The following is a 21,074-nucleotide window of genomic DNA, read 5'->3' as shown; positions in this document are numbered from 1 at the left end:
TCCCCACCCTACCCCAATCCAAAACTTCAAAAGTCGTTTTCCCATTGTTGCATCTGCTTCATCATCTTCTGTTGCTGCCTGTTTTTGCTTCCATTCACTCATTAGCTCCATACCCACCCCCACCCCCACCCCCCACCTCCTCCCCTAAAAGTTTAAGTCCTTTTTAGGGCTTCTCAAACAATTATTGACAGATTTCATCATAATTTATTTTTCTGGTTTATATATTGTCAAAAAAAAAAAATTGATTTCTATTTAATTTGTGTCCTCTCCTCCATAGACCAAACCAGCCTCAGCTTGCTAGTGGAGTACTAGTGTAGTGCTTCAAGAAAGAAGAATAACAAAAGCTCTCTCTCTCTCTTATCCCATTCCTTCAAAGTGGAAAGCACTATACAGCTATATCTAAGGTACTATTCTCACACTCATTGCTTCATGTATTATTAGCTCTGGTTCTTTCATGAAATAGTAAAGCTTTCTTTTTGGAGAGGATTCACTTATATATGCTTTGCATTCATTTTTGGATAGGGTTAGGTATTTGTGGAGATTAAGGATATTGTCAAACAATTTTGAAGATTCATGTGGATTTCTTCACAAAAAAACAACATAATTAACTCATAAGATTCAATACTTAAGTTAGCTAAGTTTCGAAGTTAAGATTTATATGAGTTAAATCGAGTTCTTTTTTTAATTCTATAAATTTTTGAGCAGAAATACTTTAAGCTATTGATCTCTACATTTGTAATCGATGTTTTTCTGGCAAATTAAGATGGATCATCTTATAAGAATAGAGCAATATCTATATATATTTGAAGAGTCGAATTGAAGTTGAATTTTATTAATAATCAGAGGTGTATAGTATCATAATGCAATGTGGATTTGAAATCTGTTTGCAGTGGATTTGTGATTACAATCCCATCAAAATCACCTTCAAATCCTTTGAAAATAAAAATATTCCTTTGGCAATCTGCAGCCTGTCATGTCTTTGTGGTTTAGATTTTAACAAATTTCTTATTATTCCTTTTACTTGATATATGAATGAAATCTACAAATTTAAAGGCAACATTAATATAGAATTGAAAGGTTGATGTTAATTTCTTGTGCTTATGTTTTTCATCACAACATTTTACATTCTTAATTTTTTTGTACGTCATAAAAGATTTTGGGGGTATCTGGTAAATAACTGTTAGCTAATTGGGTTAGTGGTTGACTAGTTGATAGAATTAGCTGATTGTAAAAAGATGATTGGTAAATTAGCTGATATTTGATGGCTGATTACATGCAAAATGACTTTCTCAAAAAAATTACTTTGAACAACTTTTTGAATTTTAGCATTTTGAACAATAAGTTGTTACAAAAAGCTAATTAATCAAACACGTATATATATTGAATGTTTAACAAGTCAAACAGCTAATAGTTGTCAAATAAGTCAAAATTAGCTGATAAGCTAATTATGTTTTCAAATAGGAACTTTATATTCTTAATACTGCTTTAACAAGTACATTTATCCCCTGCATATAATTCAATGAAAATTTGAAATTTCCTTTTTCCTTGTTTTCCGCTTTCTTGTTTAGAGTGGTTTTAAAATGTATTTTAACCTAATAATTGACTTACAAATTCATGAAAAATATGGTTGCTTCTTCATTTTGCATGATTTTGGTAAAATATGACTTTAATTTGTTTTAAGCATTAGAGATAAGGGTGTAATCTTTTTTTCTTTTTGTTTATCTCCATCAACTTTGGATGTACTAAAATGACAAAACAATGATAAGTTTGAGAGGAAAGTTCATCTTTATACTTTCAAATCAAAAGCAACTTATTGCATGTGTTTGCAGGTGCAACTAATTAATCAGTTAGCTCACCCCTAACTTCCATTAAGATTATTAATTAATATATATACTAATTAGTGTGATTCTCTAACAGTAGTGTCTTAAATAATTTTGTTTTCTAATATTAATTATTCATTAATTTTGTCTACATATAAGTAGGTTAATATTCAATTCCTCTTATTAAGGTTGTTTTAGCAATTATATATTATTAGTTGATCATGGATTAATATATTCCATATTTTGGTTGCAAAGTATATACACATGCTAGTCTTGGGTACGGTACTCTCTGTCTCAAATTTATATGTCATATTCACAGTTTGTCTGAGGAAAATCTCAATATTTTAAATATGTTGACCTTGAAAATTTAATCGATCAATTTAATCAGGAGTAGTCAAATAAAATAGAGAAAGTATTACTAAGTCCATACAAATTGCTTGTCCTAGCTTGTACAAATTGGGATACACATTTATTAAGTTTCAATCAAACATGTCAATTGTGATTCCTAGCAACCTAGTTATCAAGTACCAACCATGTGTGAGGCTAATTAGTAACAATGAGAAACAATATTGTTTTTTTTTTTTTTAAATTTGAATGTGACACAATATCAAGTTTAATTTAAGAAAATAATGTGAAATAGAAATAAGGTACACAGAAAAAAAAAGTATTGGCTATATATACCTTCACACAATTCTAAGATCATCATATCAAACACATATAAGTCAATGTCAAAGTTAATATTGTGTGTTTAATCTAATTAAGAATTATTAGTTAAATAAAGTAATGATTCAAATATACGATAATATTATATGAAGTAATATTTATATGAGTTGATAATTATTATTCTGCTCATCCCATTTTATGTGTCTGGTTCGGTAAACGATACTTGACTAAAGTTATTTTTAACTCAATTTTTCATAATATTAAGTTAAGTATTAGTATACAAACTTTATTATATTTAGAAACTACACTAAAAATACTATTAAACATTAAAAAAAATCAAATTTAAAAAGAAGTAAAAAATAATAAGGAAAATAAACAAAAAAAAAATAGTTGTTTTGACCAATGAATATTAAGTTGGATAGATAAAATGGGGCAGAAGAAGTATAATTTTTTTTATACTATATAATTTTTTGAAGTTGAGCTTTGATTGAGCCCATTGTTTAATTTTGAATGTTTATAGTTATAAAAGTAAATCTTGTGCGAGTGGTCTCACATGAGACATTTAATATTTTTTAATTAAATTGTAATACTTTTTTATGTGCTTATTAAAAATATTTGTTGGGCTATAGCTTGGAGATCATAGTCAAGTTCAGCATTATGCTATTGGATCATGACATTGACTGTTGCGTAAGTATAAAAAAAAAATAGCGTTGCGTATTCTTTACTAGCTATACCTTTTGGCGTAACAGTAAGCGCTTGATCCTACAACTTGTATCAGAGCAGGTCATAGGTTCGAGTCACATTATAATTAAAAAATATATATATTACACAGATCTCAAATAAGACTTATGATAGTTACAATAAGTTTATTTTGCATGAATATATTCACTATTTTTACAAGTAGACCCTAATTTTGCATTGCTCTAATAAACAGCCCATCTATATATCCACAATGGAAGATCAACACCAAAGGGAGTTACACTTCCTCCCCACCACCACTCAACCCCCCTCCGCTGCCGCCGCAGCTTCGACGTCCAACACTCAATCCTGGCCGTCCGACTCGGCGGTCCAAAAATCCCGGCCGTCCACCGACGCATTCGAGGGCCCCTCATTAGACCTGCAGTTGTCCATAAGCGTTAGACCGTTGAAACCCCCTCCCGACCGGGCCTACAAGGACGCGGCGAAATTCGACGCCGGGTACGTGGAGGCGCTGCGGTGGCAGGCGGCGGAGCAAATCCGGCTGGCGGCGATGGAGAAGGCGTACGCGGAGCGCGTGAGGGAGCTGACGAGGCGGGAGATCGAGATGGCGCAGTCGGAATTCGCGCGTGCGCGGAGCATGTGGGAAAGGGCGCGTGAGGAAGTTAAGAAGGCTGAGCAGCTGAAAGAGAGAGCGACGAGGAGGATCGATTCTACGTGCATGGAAATTACTTGCCATTCTTGCTGCCAAAAATTCCGACCAACTTCATAAACTAAGAAATTTATAAAATAAAATAAAAAAGTTAAAAAAAGTAAAAATGGAGAAACTAAATATTGAAAAAAATAATCTGAAAAATGAATTTTCGATCTATTTATTTCCTATTATAGTTTTTTGGAGAATAATATATGATCTGAGTGTTTAATTTGGTCCTTTTTTTTGTAATATTTAAGTGATGAATTGTTTTTAATTTTCTCGAGAGTATATATGATGGGACACGGCTGAGACGGGAATCATACATAAGTTTAGTGTGTGAAAGAGAGCATATATATATAGCTTACCACCAAGCTGAATCCCATCTATTTGATAAATTGTACACTAGCTATATGAAAAGTTTAAACTAATTTTAACATTTTTTTGTCAGTTTCTTGAAAATAATACAAGTGGGTGATTTATTATTTATACTTAATTACTTCATTTTCCTTTTTTTTTCTTTTGAGTTTAAATATCCCATTATTATCTTTTTTTTTTATTTTGTCTACATAATATATATTGATCTGATTTAATCTCAGCTCTTTTGTACCATGGTTCTGAATCATTTGTAAGAATGATAATTTCTTCTCGACCTCACGGGGATTCCTGATTCCCGCTCTATGAGGATGGGAACAAAAATAATCCAAAATTCAAAGAAGGGAATGAGAAACGGTAGTAGATACCCCGCCCTGCCCTATATTTTGGTAACCTTGAGAAGAATCAAAGACGTTGTACTAGATTAATATTTATATTTGGTAGTTTAAATTAATAATTAAATATTAAAAATTATACTAAAATGCTAATTTGACTATAGGGTTGATTGGGGAGGGGAGGGGAGGGGAGGGGGGGGGGGATTTCCTGTTCTCTGAAATTCCATGCGCGGACTGAGGATGGAGCAATTTTAATTTTCTATTCCCCAACGAGGATGGGAACGGGGATGGAGAGCAGAGCGGGGTCACAGGGATGGAGACGGGGTGCCTCAGCTCCCTACCTCCACCGTCCCATTGCGATCCCTAAATTCATATGCATTTGTAGAAAATTTAGTACCACATGACTTTATACTATTAAAAATTAAAAGGAGTATTGCAGCTACTAACACCTTCTAAAATCATATTAAGGTTAGCAAATAAATGATATAATAATTGGGTAAGCAGCCCAAAGACCAAAAATTTTCATGTAGTTGAGTTAGTGTTATAGAACAAATGGGGGTTAGGGATAGCCTAAGCCTGCCAATTCAAATTCTATATAATGATGTTTATGGATATACTGCATATGTAAAATTTTTATTTGTGTCGTCCCAAAAAAAAAATTGTCTTAAAAAAATAAATATTAAATTAATTCAAAAAAATCTTAAAACCAAAATGTTCAAAATCAAGTCATTGTCCTAAAAATCTAACAAAAGTCTATGCAAAATGAAAATCATATAATTTTGGTAGAAAATCACTCATATTGTCACATTTATAACAATTATTCATTTTCTCACCTTTATTAAAATTAATCAATGTGGTATCAAATATAATACTCAATTGTTTTCAAGATGTATATAATTTCGGACTTCTATAAATACATCTATCAATTTATTAATATTGGATGGAAGTTTAGAGGGTCAAGTTCAACATTTGTAACCTGAAGGGACAGTTCAGTTGGTTGTGAAGTTTGAGAAGAAAGACCAACGATAAAGTCTCACAGGCGAGCCCCTCTCAAAGTGAGGGAGGTTCCATGAGCACCATGTGTGCAGTAACAAAGGTCTAACGGGCCTCTGTATTCAATTGAGTTACCATGATTTACCTCCTCCGGGCCAGATGCTCTGTCGGGGGCGTGGGCCTATATAAAGTTGTGTGTCTGAGTAATAACCGTTTGATTTGCAGTTTAGGTATAACTTTTGACATTTATATATGCTATAATTTTAAACCGTCCATTTTTTTGGCTCCACATTGATTGAGTTTGGTATTGTTGTTGGGTTGATAAGGTATCTTTTGGAACCCAATCATGCATGCATATCTCTCTTTTTTCATCATGCAGATAATTTTTTTTTTCACAGATACCATTTTGCCAACTCAAGTATGTTTCTACTGTTTGGAACATGGTATGACACACACATAGGCATTTAAATGTGAGATCATATGTACATATGGGATAATGGAAACCCAATATAGAGAATCATGCAGTCAACTAATGATCACTGCATACATCTCTATCTTTTGATGATCATGCAGATCAGAGCAATATATATGTATTATTGGGTTTGCAGCTTTGCTTTGTTTTTTCACAGGTACCAATTACCCTACTATTCAAGCTAAGCCTCTCTCTTATCTTGTTAGGAACAATTGTTGTGTTGGGGCTCGAAAAGGTATCTGGCTGATTGTTACGAAAGTGTAAGGAAATAAAGTTGTATTTTTGCAACAAGCTATCCGCCAGCCACCCTTTTTAGGAACAATTGTTGTGCTGGATCTCGGAGAGGTAGCTAAGTTGAGCCTGCCATCTGGCACTGATTGCTACGAAAGTGTAAGAAAATAAAGTTGCGTTTTTGCAACAAGCTATCTGCCAGCCACCCTTGTTAGGAACAATAATTGTTGGGCTGGGGCTGGGAGAAGTAGCTGAGTTCAATATCCTGCCATCTGGGATTGTTACAAAAGTATAGGGAAATAAAAGTTACGTTTTTGCTACAAACTATCTATAACTTTTGGCGTAGTGATAAACTCTTGATCCAGCAGGAACAAAGGAATTCCTACATACCTTCACCATCATTCATCATTCATCATTCTTTATCATCATCATATGCATGATGACTTTCCCCTTTGTTCAGAGGTAGGCTAAGTTTGACCAATAATAATGGGATCTTGGTAAGGCTAAGATTATATTGTTTCTCAGACATACATATAAGCACTGCTCTGTTCCTTGCTTCTTCCCCAACACAAATCACCCCTTTCTGTTTGTCCTCTTCTTTTCTCGTTTGATTCTGTCATGTCCACTGTCTGTGTACCCTAAATGTTGACCAAGTTCTTGTCACCGAATCTTTAATTATCAAAACAATACAAAAATGCAACTTCCTTCTTCACCTATTGTATGATTTTTAGCATAGGATGGATAAAGTCTTTCTTTATATATAAGATTGTTGGATGTGTCCTCTATTTGTTGAGTTAAGGTAATGCAGAGATGTGATAGTAGCATTTTCGTTAATTGTTTTTAAAATACTCCTTGATTAATTGATTTTGTAATCGATGTTGTAAACATAATTAGGTGCTCATCGGATGTTCGATGGGAGCCTAGCGGTAGCACCTAGCTAGACGCCGTCTAGGCTCCCTATTAAAAAAATTAAAATAAATAATAATTTTATTAGAGTTTTGATATTTTTAAGTCGGGGTGTGGGGTTAAAGTAGAAAAATACTGAGGCTAAAAATAAATATTGAAAAGTTAAAAGCTAAGTCAGCAATCTGAACAGCAGAAGTTAATACTTTAGTGACGACTCACACATGACGGAGATAGAAAAATCATGTTGGGGGTCAAAATTATAACAAAAAATTACAATTTTCTCAGTGTATTATCAATAGTAAATTTTGGTAGATACTTTATGTAACGATTGACATCTATGTCAATCAATACTTTATAATAGATAGATAGAGAATTTATATTGGTTCAAGGTAGGTATACTTTCTCTACTCCATTCTTATCCTTTGCCATTATGAGGAAATTCACAAAGTAATCTTGTCCCCAGCAAATTATAGAGTGGACTAGATTGGAATGCGAGCGTTGATAAACTAATTGACTCAACGAAAATATGAGTTCATCTTTGATAGCCTTGTTGATGAGTTGAGGAATTGAATAGTGTTAGATAATTAATCGAAAAATACAACCACGATTGATTTTTCTCAATCTAGATTACTCTAAGACACTTATAATGTTTCAATTATTATCAAGAAATACTTAAGAGTCTTTATTGTTGGAGGATTTTTTAACTTTTGGTTGAATTGCTGTTGTAATCTCTATGTGAAGAAAGAGCAAGAATAGCATACTTAGAAACACCTAACAAACTTATTATACGAGTATTGGTGATCAAAGCACAACTTTGGTTCACTTGTAATTTGTGGATGACAAAGTTATTAGTGAATTTCTTGTTGGAATTTTTAGTACCAAAAAAACAAAACATTTTAAAGTGGCTATTTTGTGGTATACAAATATATGTGCGGTCTACTTTTGGTTTTGGTCGGGTCAAAGTAGATTCGAATTCTTCGTAGTGAGATGAAGAAATCAATATATTGTACGTTCAAAACAGATAATCAGTGAATGAGAAATGAAATCTCAAAATTAAACCCATTTGAGTTGAAAAATAAATGTAGAAAAGGCTTGAAATTAAACAAGCTTTTGTCCCAAATTGGAAAAAGAAGTGAGCTCCCACTACTATATATATATACAATACCCTTTTAGTTGAAGTTTGAATTGTATAGTATAGAGACTCTCTCTAGTATGCATGGGAGGGTGCAAAATCAAATTCAAGTTAGATTTAAAAAAAAAAAAAAAAGTTAAAGTTTTACTTTTTGGTAGAGTCTGAAAAGTCGTTTTCACTTTTGGGGTGTAACCTTCGTGGTGTACTTTTCGGATGTACTTTTTGGAGTACCGTTCTGGAAGCGTTAATTCTAATCCGTAGGAATTAATTTTGAATTGATTAGAAATTTTTTTAAAGAATTAACGTTTGTAACTAGTGTGTTAAAATCAAAATTAAGTCATTAGTTATGAAGGTTACAAATCCGAATTTGTTTAAGATGTTAATGCCATTGGTAAATGCTAATTTTGAAAGTAAATGAATTTATATCTTAGATTAATGAACTCAGAAAAGCAGTGGTACATCATACTACTCAGAATCAGAATGAGATAAATGCTAATTATTTCACAATTCGCTATAAATACTTGGTGTTCGCAATATGGTTTCCTACTAGTTTTGAGAACTTCAAAATTCTTTTTGTTATTTTCTCCCTCTCAAAAACCTTTTCGATATAAATACTTGGTGTTCGCAATATGGTTTCCTACTAGTTTTGAGAACTTCAAAATTCTTTTTGTTATTTTCTCCCTCTCAAAAACCTTTTCGATCAAAAATTCCGAAAACATCTAAATTCTACCAACCTAAATACTTACGATTTAATAAATACAAATTTATATAATTAAAAAAAATTGAAGTGTTTTTAAACGTTTGTGGTTTACATATTACAGTATCAGAGTTAAATTTTCTAAAATACCAACCTAGGATCCATCCATACGGAGATTAACAAAGATAAAAGGGGCGTTCCGAGAATCGAACTCGGGACCTCTCGCACCCAAAGCGAGAATCATACCACTAGACCAAACGCCCAGTTGTCTTAATTACTCTTAAAAACGCTAATCACCGTCAAATTGACAAAACACTATTAAATTACATTACATAGAATTAGGTTTTAATTCCACCCAGAATAGTCTTGAGTTTAAGATATTTAGTGTGATTTTTTATTTTTATGTAAACAATAAAATTTTACATTAAAAATATGAAAGAGTTGTGCACATTTACAGCATAAGTCTTAGGGATGGCAATTATACCCGCACTCTATGGGTTACCCGCATCCCCGCCCCTACGAGTTTTAAAATACCCGCACAATTTGAGTAATAGGTGCGAGGATGGGGGAATTTTGTAAATCCGCGCGGGTATGGGGGGAGGTATCCCCGCCTCGCACCCGCACCCGCACTGTTATATATATATATATCTATATATATATATATCTATATATATATATATCTATATATATATATATCTATATATATATATATCTATATATATATATATCTATATATATATATATCTATATATATATATATATATATATATATATATCTATATATTTATTTATTTATTTATTTATATTCACACACTTGTATTACTAGTATTCATTTATTATATAAGTTTATGTATCTTTTATAATTAAAAATGAATAATGAATTAAACTTCTTTATGAGCTAGTGCTTCAAGGATTCAATTGAATTATCATCTCATTGTCTTATTTTTTTGTTTATGAAAATTGAAAAGGAACAACATAAATAACATAATGAGCAAACACTTATAGAACTTATACTACCAACACAATTTTAGTTTCAATTAAAGACTAACATCATTGGCTCTTATTAAATTTTAGAGTTATGTTCAAACTTATAAAAAGAATCCATGCAATAATTAGAATTGTAGTATAAATTTTTTATTAGATTTAAGTGTAATATTAATAATTAGAGTTGCGGGTTGGGTATTACCCGCACCAGCAAAATTCCCACGGGGGCAGGGATGGGTAGGAATTTCATTACCCGCGCGGGTGCGGGTGCGGGTGCGAGGAGTGGGTTGGGAATGCGGGTGCGGGGGCGGGTGATATATCCCCCGCACCCACCCCGCCCCATTGCCATCCCTAATAAGTCTGGTGGGCATATTCTACAAAACTAAATTTTCTTCTTTTTATATTTTTGTTTTCATAATAATTATTGTGTTTTTCTCTCGTTACTTTCACGAGCTTTTCATAAGCATAAATCATTTAGTTTGGCTTCAGTAAGTGTTAATCTTATCCTGGGCAACGAGCAAAAAAGAATGAAAATGAAGGCCCAGATCTTTGATGAAGCTTTAAGCTCCCTGAAGGAACATAGCTTCCTACTTGTGAAACAGTCTACGATTCAAATTTTCTATAACATAGTTAGAAAAATTGTTTCTATGTCTGAATGTAAGGAATGGTTTTTCATTTCTTTAATAGTTGATGTAAACGTTTTATGTTATGATTTAATGAAATAGTTACGTTTACCTTAAAAAAAAATAATTACCTTAAAAAAAATAATAAGGAGTTGAGAGTTGAGATGAAGAAATTCAGGTGCTGCAATGCTAAGGCAACATCCCTCACATTTCCAATAATCATCCAATATAGTATGGCATGATGTTTAACAGAGTATTCACCCAACCTTCAATCCTCCAAAGCATCCACAACTAACCACTATGCACATTCATAATTTGTCTTCCATCCATTTCTCCTTCCTATATTCACTATAAAAAAAAATAAAATATGAAAGCAAGCTAGGCTAGGCTTGATTTTTGTTTGAGACAAAAACACCAAAATAAACAGCTATGTGCATATACAACATACCTGCCCTTATTCATTCATCACTACTCTTCCTCCTCATCACTACCTGTCCTCAGATGGCTCCCACTTCGAGCCATGGCAAGCACATATCTGTTTAAGAACCTCTAGATTTGGCAACATACCAATAAGGTTCACATCACTCCATGGCAATTGGTAAGTCTTAATGAAGTTGAGCTTCTTAAGATTTGGTAGAAAACTAATTGCCCATGGAATACTACTACATGGAAGTTTGAGATCATATCACCTTCTGATGCTTAGTTTCTTAAGCTGCCCCAATTGCACAAAATTATAAAAGCATTCTAGATTTGTTATATGGAGTCCACCGTCAACTCCCAATTTTTAAAATTTTGGAATCTATGTAAACAAATCCTTTGTATGGAGCATAGGATTCAACTGGGATATAATTTCTAGGTTTCTACAAACAACTGATGAAGTTTCTATTGAAAAAATTCTTTCTTTGTAAAAATTCCTTAATAGTGGCATTTTCCAAATTCCAGATGCTGACCCAAAAGAACTCAATAGAATATTGCTTCCACGAGCAATAAAGCTTTGCATATTCCAATCAAATGAATATTGCTTCCATGTATCCTTAGCGTCTTCATTTTCCCATCATACCTCTGTTTACTAACTATAACAAGACTTCTATCAACAAGATCTTTCAAGCATTCCATGGCTACTTTTTCCATATTCACATGCTTCACAGCCCTAAAAAATCTCTCTGCCACCTCCAACCTAACCAAATTCTTCACAGGGATCTCATAATCTTCTCGAAAAACTCCAAAATAAAGAAAGTAAGCTTTTACAGATGTGGTAATTTGTTGTAACTAAAATATAGTATTCTTGAACATGCATCATTAGAATCACCAATTACATATCTACTCACATTTTCTGCAATATTATCCCACTTCTCCACTACCTCCTCTGTCATGGAGAGAAGACTAGCTACTACAATAATAGCTGGAAGTAATCCATTACATTTCTTCACTACATCTAATATGAAAATTAAAGCATCTTTGCACACTATCCCAAGTAGTAGTGCTCCGTATATCATCTATTACTATCAAATATCTCTGTTCCTTTAAGTGTTTAAGCTAATTGGTCTTGGTAACACAACCAATTTGGCATTGGAACATTTGTTGCATCTTATACTGTTGAGATTTTGTAACCCATGCTCGCATATAAAAATGAGAAGTAATTGATGGATCTTTATATACTTTCCGAGCTAAAGTGGTCTTGTATATTCCTACAATCCAAGTTCTACATTCATCATAACAAAAACAACGAGAACAAAACCACAAATTTAGAACCTAAACAAAGTTAATTAACTGAAGACACTTATTACAACTCGACAAAAAAAAAATGTCTTCATAAGCCTACTCCAATGTCTTCAGCGAGGTGGTACTTAGGAACTTCAAATTTTTGGTTTTGTGATACTCCCCCACTTTGCCAGAAACTCATAAATCTGTAATGTCATCGGCCTCCAATTTCTCCTTCTTTGCCATCTTGAAGGAGAAGTCTGGACTAGCTTCTTTGTCCAACTTTTGATGCTTACTGTCTTAAGCTGCTCCAAGTGCACAATTTGGGAGAAAAAAATGGACTTTTAGTGTATCTACTTTAAATTCCCAAATTTTTTAAATTTGGAATCCTTTTAAACATATTCTTTGTGCAAAGGCACAGAGCTTAGGATCCAACCAAGATATAAATTTCTTTAAACAACCTATGAAGTTTCTAATAAAAGAATTGGTTTTGCATTTAATGATTGAATCCTTCTTTATAAATACTGTATTGAACAGTATAACAAAATAATCTATAAGAAATCTCTTAAAGAATTATAATCTTAAGAAATGAGCTAAATGGCATTATCCATTAAAAAAAAAAACAAAAAAAAAAACAGAAGAACAAAAACAAAATCAGAACAATAACACAGTTAGACATGAAACCATATATTTGAGCTCACCAAAATATATAACAGAGTATTCACCCAACTTACTCGAATTTTGTCTTCAAACAATTTCTCCTTCATCACTCTCTTCCTGCTCATTACATTCTTCCTCTGAGATGATTACTCTTTCAGGCTGGAAATTTTATAGACAGCAGTTAGATAGGTAAGGAAATATATAGAGAAAAATGAGATCAAGCGAGAGAAAACATATAATTATTCCTTGCAGATGTACAAGTAGAATGAAATGTGAAATGGTTAGAGAGGGATAGAAAGAGACCTAATTTCCATAGTTGTTGAGTTGCTCATCTTGAATCCACTTTGCAGAAGCCAAAAGGGAATCCCGACAGTCGTTTAATTGAATCAATGCTAGTGTGGTGATATCGACAAAACCACTAGGGATCTCTTGCAAATACTTGCTTTCACGTAACTCTAAACATTTGCAGTAGAGCCTCCAACGATCATCGGCATCTAAGAAAGGCATGTTAACGATAGAGTTACGTGAGCTAGCATATTTAGCCACTTCTTTGAGCCGAGAAGTCAATAGCATACAACTTCCATTATTATCATCTGGAAAACATCTTTGCGCACTATCCCAAGCAGTAGTGTTCCATATATCATCAATCACTATCAAATATTTTTTACCTTTCAACATTTATAGAGCATTTCTGCAAATTGGTATTGGTCAGTGCTCTGTTCATGGAGTTCATCTCTTGATGCTGCTGCAATAAAACAACCAATAAAACATCGGAGCATTTGTTCCACATTATACTCTTGGGATACAATAAACCATACTCACTTTTCGAAATGAGAAGTAACAGATGGATCTTCATAAGCTTTGCGTGCCAAAGTGGTCTTGCCTATTAATTCCTCCCATGCCAACAATCGGAACAACTTGTCTCCCCTTAGTTGATTGTTGCATGAGCTTATCCAATATCGTCATGAACACCTCGTGGCATCCCACCATTCTACTACTGTCGTCAAACTTTGAAGCGTTTTTGGAAAATTTACTCACAATAATGTTCTTGTGTGCTAGATCAGGCTGTGATAATCCTCCTTTCACAAGCAGTAGTCCTCTCCGTCGCATCTGACCAAGGAGTGAAATATCAGTACTGATTGTTTCATTTTGTGATGAAGCCTTTACTACACCTACTAACTTCTGCAATCCCTAGTGGGAGAGTTTTAGGTTCCTCAAAGATGTCACTATTTATATTCCCACCACCACTACAATAAAGAAGACAAACTTGCACCGTTCCCAGAAATCAGAATGCAATCATAGCCTTAATTATTTTCAATCTATCTTTGTTTAGCTGATCCTAGCTAGCTTGTTATTTATTCAAAAACAAACATCATTTAACACTATATAGTTAGATATTTCCAAATCCAGCCAGCTTGTAAAGTACAGATAAGAGCAGACATACTGTCTCCAACAATCTGTACTGAATTGTATAACAAAATAATCTATAAGAAATTGCTTAAAGAATCATAATATTAAGAAATGAGTTAAATGCCATATCCATTTAAAAAAAAAACAAAAAAACAAAAAAAAAACAAAATCAGAACAATAAAACAGTTCAGACGCGAAACCATATAGTTGAGCTCACCGAAATGTGACAGAGTATTTACCCAACTTGCTGCCTAATCCTCCAAAACATCCGCAGCTAACAGAGTATGCACATTGAAGGGGGCTTCAAATTTTGTCTTCAAACAATTTCTCCTTCATCACTCTGATCTCCTCCTCCTCGTCGCATTCTTCCTCTGAGATGTTTACTCGTTCAAGCTGGAAAGAGTAAATTAAGCATAAAAATATTTGATGAATAGACAGCAGTTAGATAGGTAAGGAAATATCATATAGAGAAAAATGAGATCAAGTGAGAGAAAACAGATGACTATTCCTTGCAGGTATACCAGAAGAATGAAATGTGAAATGGCCAGAGATATATTAGAGGGACAGAAAGAGACCTAATGTTTTCGGAACCAATAAGGATGGAATTTCCATAGATGTTAAGTCGCTCATCTTGAATCCACTTTGCGGAAGTCAGAAGTGAATCCAGACAGTAGTTTAACTGAATCAATGCTAGTGTGGTGATATCCACAAAACCACTAGGGATCTCTTCCAAATACTTGCATTTACATAACTCTAAACATTCGAGCACAGGAAAATGGTCACTCCCGGCATTCCAATATTTATGCAGTGTGTCTTCAATTACCAACCTCTTCAATCGACAGAACCCTCCATTATATGGCTCCCACGTTGGGCCTTGGGAAGCATTTATCAATTTTAGAACCTCTAGATTCGGCAACATACCAATAAGCCTCATATCACTCCACGGGAGAAGACGAGTCCTAAAGAATTTGAGCTTCTTAAGATTTGGTAGAAAACTTGTTCCTCATGGGATGCCACTACATGGAATACGTTTGAGATAACGCCACCTTCTTATGCTTAGTGTCGCAAGCTGCTCCAAGTGCACAAAATTATAAAAGCAATCTGGACTTTGAGCGTATCCACCATCAATCCCCAATGTTTTTAAATTTGGGATCCTTGTAAACAGATCCTTTGTACAAAGCTTAGGATCTAACCAAGATATATTCTCTAAGTTATTATAAACAACCGACAATGTTTCTAATGAAAGAATTTTTTCAACACAAAAGTCCCTTAACAGTGGCATCATCCAACCAGATGCCTCAGAGAAGTGAGTAATATACGGCTTCCATTATTATCATCGGGAAAGCACCTTTGCACACTATCCCAAGCTTCTTTGCTCCATATATCATCTATCACTATCAAATATCTTTGATCCTTCATGCTTTTCCGCAGACTTTCTGCTAATCGGCCTGGGTCATCGCTGCTTTGTTCATCACTTGATGCACTAACACAACCAATAAGGCATCTGAGCATTTGCCCCACGGTATACTCTTGGGATATAGTAACCCATGCTTGCTTGTAAAAATAAGAAGTAATTGATGGATCTTCATACACTTTTTGAGCTAAAGTGGTCTTGCCTATTCCTCCCATGCCAACAATTGATACAACTTGTAGCTGCTTCGCTGATTGTCGAGTGAGCTGATCCTTTATCGTATTGAACTCCTCGTCGCATCCAACCATTGAAGCTGTTTTGGAAAATTTACTCACAGTAATGTTGTCGCGTTCTAGATCTGCAGGCTGTGATGATGTTGAACCAATTCCAAGGAGTAGTCCTTTTCGTCGCATCCAACGAGTGAGTGATGAACCCTTTGAAAGTTGCTGCTGCTGCTTACTTTTAATCTGAATCAACTTCTTCTTCAGGTAATCAGTCTGTTTAACTGCTTCATTGAAGATTCCGTGAAGACTGAGGAGGCAAGCCTCTATACTGCTTGATTGAAGGCTGTCCTTTGCTAGATAAATGGCAGTCAACTCCATCTCAATCCTTTCTTCAGCTTTGAACGATACATCTCTCATCTCTGCCTCTAAATCTTTCATCGCCCCCGCATTATCATAGGCGGCGATCTCAGATTCGTCAAGATTTTCTTGCAGGAAACCTAGATTTTCATGGAGAGAAACTATCTCTTGTTTGTGTTGAAGAGGGAAGCGTGGTTGTGATTGCAAGAAATGTAGATTTAGAGCTCCCATTAGCGAAGTTACAGCAGCGTAAGCCATTTGCGTGTCTCTAGTAGGTGATCAGAGGAAGAATTATGAAGAAATGAATGATTAGCAGAGAGATTGTTCTTGTCAAAATTAAGAAAATAGGAAAGAGAAGACAAACACTGTTTTGGTAAAGGACAAAGGTGCGTGAACTTTGACTTTGAGCATTAAAACTTATACTATCCCTGTTTGGCTGTTTATTAATATTAAAAAAATAATAAATAAATTGTCACAGTTGACCATTAATCTATTTGAAACTTATTTTTAATAAAATAAATTGTCAAGACCTGGTGGTCTAGTGACACCCGATTGTACTCCCATATGAAAGGAGTGGGTTCAAGCCTTTAAAGTAGTTATGAACAGATATTACATTATAACAGAGTCAGTAGTAAAATTAGTTATTTATTCGTGAGGCGGATTGACTAATTTTAGTATATTTGACTACTATTAGATGCTTGACTTTGTTAAATAGTTCATATAAGTTTTTAATTAAGAGTTTTTTCCACTTTTGGTCCTATGACTTTAGTGTTTCCGTCAATTTAGGTACATGACTTTCATTTTGTCACTTTTAGTCCTTGACTTTAATTTTTTTGCCACTTTTAGTCCTTGACTTTGATTTTTTTTTCTACTTTTAGTCCTTTCGGTCACCAAAGCGACAACTTTTAATCGAAATCAACAAATTGTTGTGTCATTAATGGTAAATACGTTTAATGTATTTAGAGATTTATCAATAGACAATTTTACACTTAATGACACAATATTTTATTGATTCTGATTAAAAGTTGTTGCTTAAAAAGCGAAGCAGAACAAGCAAATAACGTTTCTTTTTCCTATTTTTTATCTGATTTTATTTATAAATATATTTAGAACTTTATCAAAATACACTTTTACCCTTAATGGCACAACAATTTGTTGATTTCGATTAAAAGTTGTCGCTCGGGTGACCGAAAGGACTAAAAGTGGAAAAAAAATCAAAGTCAAGGACTAAAAGTGGCAAAAAAATTAAAGTCAAGGACTAAAAGTGGCAAAATGAAAGTCGTGTACCTAAATTGACAGAAACACTAAAGTCATAGGACCAAAAGTGAAAAAAACTCTTTTAATTAATTACCTTTTTGTAATATCTTATTGCTCTAAAATACTAAAAAATTCAAAAAACTGTTGTAGCTTTTTTCGATCAGTTTTTAAAAAAAATCATTTTGCATGTAATCAGCTAACAGTTAATTTACAATCAACTAGTTAAACTCACTAGCTCGATTAGCTAACAACTATCATCTATTTACCCAACACCCCCAAAGTCAAGGTCGATCCTGACCATGTCTAGCCAGAGTGATTTCATAGGGGGCCCCAATTTTTTTTTTTTATAAATATTTTAGATACAATCTATTTTTTTATACTTGATAATTATTTTTTTAATTCATAGATTGGTTTTTAATTGTAATTGAAAATAAAATTTTAGAAGCAATTGACATCGAAATTTTGGTGAATAATTTTTTATTTAAATATGAAAGAAAATGACACTTTTAAATTAACTTTTGAATTGTATTCTTTCTATTTTGAAATTTTATGCATTATATTTAGACAAAAAAAATTTAATTAGATTTTTATTTTTGTCATAGAATACATGCAATAACTTGAAGTCCAAATGAATTTGAACTCAATTACCTCAATTATAGAGCATTTCTAGATCTTCTAGACTTCAATATTCATGTTTTAGAGGTCTTTTAAGATTATGTTTCTTACCAGTACAAATAGAAATCTCTATCATTATAACGACATTTAAATATGACCAAATTACCATTTTGGTCCATTGACTATAGGGGTCTTGTTAATTACAATCGACGACAGCCTCCACCCACCATTTCCTCCCATTCTCTCCCTCGCTCACTTCTCTTGGTCGACGGTAGCGATGACTTGCGATGAACAGAGCAGCTAACAGGTGTGGTCTCCCCTCTAACGTAGCGTCGGTAGCCATGGTGGAAGATAGCAAGTAGTGGTGAGTAATTGTCTCTATGAGAATAGAGAAACATCATTGCCACACCTCTCATTATTCCAACTTTAATTTGCTTTGAGTAAAGGGAGTTGGAAGGAGAAGTGAACACCATGTGTTTGATTAATTACTTTAGTTTGCTTAAGTTGCCATGAGAATGAGACTGCAAACTAATTGAGACTTCAATGTCCACGAGAGTGACATTGGCATCTAGTAGCGTCTCTATAATCTCTTTGTTGATGCATTACACGGTCTTTGTCCCAAGAACACTATAACATCTATACAAAAGTGGCTTTGTCCAAGTCTCATCTTTTTCCAATTGTTTCTTAATTTTTGCTTGTGTTCAAGTCATTACTTTGTACTACTTTCACATGAATCTCACATATTCGAATTATTAGCTTCCAAAAACTAAACGTTCTTGTGGTTAACCATTCATTATTCAACTCCCCTTTAAGTCACTCCTTAAAGACAATACCCCATGTAAGGATACTCTCTCACGATGACGCTCAAAGACGTGACTATAAGCGGGAGCCCGGGTATGAAAATGCTCTGGGATGGTCATGATTGCGTAATCACATAATGTGTGTATGTGCTAAGGCTAACCTCAGTAAATATGGGATTGGCAAGGTGAGTTGGCAAATGAATAGGATTAAATTTGTTGTTTTTTTTTTTTTTTTTTTTTAGTTTTAATGTTGCCGTGTCTAGCAAATTTGCAAGAGGCCGATTTTGCTAACATTGTCAGCAAAAGCCTTTTCCCATTTTCCCTTTTCTTTTTTATTATTTTATTATTATATTTATAATATAATATTAAAGTGAGACTTATTTTTAAAAGTGAGATAAATTTGCAGGGATTTAGAATAAATAGTGAAAAATTTATAAATGTGATGATGTGGAAGTGTGACTCATTTTAAAAAGTGAGAGAAATTTGCAGGGATAAGGATAACCTAAGGATTTGATTAGAGGCCGACATCGTAAAATTTCTATTTGATCTGTTTAGTTTAACAATTTAAGGAAGTTTAATAAAGTTTTGGAAATCCTACTTGAAATTACTTCGTGGATCTTGAATGCAAGACTTTTAAGGGTTCAAGGATTATTTAACGTTTTTATAGTTATTAGTCTAGATTATATAATACTAAAAGACAAACAAGAATAACAACACAAGTAAAAGAAATGAACCCGGACACAAGAAATGATCACGCAGTTCGGAGCTAAAACTCCTACTTCTGCGGGGCTACTAAGCTTTTGCCCAATCCACTAGGTGCACCAAGGTTTACAACAGTTGGAATATATCCCAAACGTACAATGGTTCTAAACCAACACAACCTTCAACATCTACACTTGAATTGAGCAAACTGCAAGCCGGGAATTCTTCAATTCATCACCACGACTCAGCTTCAACGACAGTCTCAAAGACAGTAGCAACACGCCATTAATTCTTCAAATAAATCCTCTTGAAAATCACGTGTGAAGCTCTGAACATATATTGTGTAAAGAGATGGATTTTAGAGCTTCAAGTGCCTTCCTATTTATAGCATAGCATCCTTTAACAACCCTCACAAATATAAAGCTGAAAACCACCTTGATTAAATGAGAGCCACACTCAAAAATCTGTTAGCAACACAAATTAATTAGGTGGACTAATTCCTTGTTGAGAGCTTGCTGTCTGACACAAATTAATTAGGTGGACTAATTCCTTGTTGAGAGCTTGCTGTCTGAGACAGCATCCGCTGACACAGTTTCCCTTTCAGCACTGGCAGACAGACTAATTGACGGTCCAAAAACAAATAAAAAACTAGATATAGGCTAAGTGTATTTTTGACAAGTAATATAGCCAATAACAAAGGACCGTGTATTATTTGTACACTTACAATTGAAAGAAAAAGAGTCAATATTAATTCCACTGAGGCTCAAACTCACCCCTTCTATTTGGAAGTGTAATCTAGTGCCACTAAACCACAAGGTCTTTGGCTAAAACTTTTAATTAAACACTAAAAAACTATTGATTCACGGTTCACTTAGATTAATAAAAAAAAACTCAATAATTAATAATAAAAAAAAACTCAATAATTTTATATTTTAATAATCACTAGGAATTACAGTAATAGTTATTATTTAATAAATAGAAAACTGTAAAACAAAAAATAGATTAACAAAAAAAAAAGCTCAATAATTAATAATAAAAAAACTCAATAATTTTATATTTTAATAATCACTAGGAATTACAGTAATAGTTATTATTTAATAAATAGAAAACTATAAAAACAAAAAAGAGGATGGAATTAGTGCACGGATATTTAAGAAACTGAAGTACTGGACCGGACCGCCCAACGAAATTCCAAGTCCCAATTATCCAAAGATTGAATCGCAGGCCGTAAAAAGGGGGCAACAAAAGGGGCGTTCCGAGAATCGAACTCGGGACCTCTCGCACCCAAAGCGAGAATCATACCACTAGACCAAACGCCC

At 33.7% G+C, this 21,074-nt stretch overlaps 2 protein-coding genes and 2 non-coding genes across 8 annotated transcripts; 1 reads left to right on the top strand and 3 right to left on the bottom strand.

Moving 5' to 3' along the window:
- The first annotated feature begins 201 nt into the window (after positions 1-201).
- LOC115996269 (zinc finger protein SHOOT GRAVITROPISM 5) lies at positions 202-4,359 on the top strand. Of its 2 annotated transcripts, XM_031235446.1 has the most exons (3): positions 202-404; positions 3,113-3,170; positions 3,418-4,359. In XM_031235446.1, exons 2-3 carry the CDS (start codon positions 3,141-3,143, stop codon positions 3,949-3,951), a joined length of 564 nt encoding a protein of 187 aa, XP_031091306.1. In that variant the 5' UTR covers positions 202-404; positions 3,113-3,140; the 3' UTR covers positions 3,952-4,359. The 2 variants fall into 2 exon arrangements, with proteins under 2 accessions (XP_031091306.1, XP_031091307.1); XM_031235447.1 differs by lacking the exon at positions 3,113-3,170 and having other exon boundaries at positions 207-404.
- Positions 4,360-9,202: 4,843 nt separating this feature from the next.
- Positions 9,203-9,274, bottom strand: TRNAP-UGG. Its single transcript has one exon. It is a non-coding gene; the product is annotated as a tRNA-Pro (tRNA).
- Positions 9,275-12,244: 2,970 nt separating this feature from the next.
- Positions 12,245-16,735, bottom strand: LOC115996268 (disease resistance RPP13-like protein 4). Of its 4 annotated transcripts, none has more exons than XM_031235442.1 (7): positions 14,965-16,735; positions 14,607-14,782; positions 13,802-14,089; positions 13,648-13,724; positions 13,283-13,473; positions 13,054-13,138; positions 12,245-12,624 (listed from the first exon to the last, which is right to left on the bottom strand). In XM_031235442.1, exon 1 carries the CDS (start codon positions 16,637-16,639, stop codon positions 15,671-15,673), a length of 969 nt encoding a protein of 322 aa, XP_031091302.1. In that variant the 5' UTR covers positions 16,640-16,735; the 3' UTR covers positions 12,245-12,624; positions 13,054-13,138; positions 13,283-13,473; positions 13,648-13,724; positions 13,802-14,089; positions 14,607-14,782; positions 14,965-15,670. The 4 variants fall into 4 exon arrangements, with proteins under 4 accessions (XP_031091302.1, XP_031091300.1, XP_031091303.1 ...); XM_031235440.1 differs by having other exon boundaries at positions 13,648-13,721; XM_031235443.1 differs by having other exon boundaries at positions 13,648-13,721; positions 14,629-14,782.
- A 4,267-nt stretch (positions 16,736-21,002) lies between these two features.
- Positions 21,003-21,074, bottom strand: TRNAP-UGG. The gene has a single exon. It is a non-coding gene; the product is annotated as a tRNA-Pro (tRNA).

This window comes from Ipomoea triloba, chromosome 11, assembly GCF_003576645.1.
Source record: "Ipomoea triloba cultivar NCNSP0323 chromosome 11, ASM357664v1".
NCBI lineage: Eukaryota > Viridiplantae > Streptophyta > Magnoliopsida > Solanales > Convolvulaceae > Ipomoea > Ipomoea triloba.
This window is presented reverse-complemented; position numbering and strand designations above follow the sequence as displayed.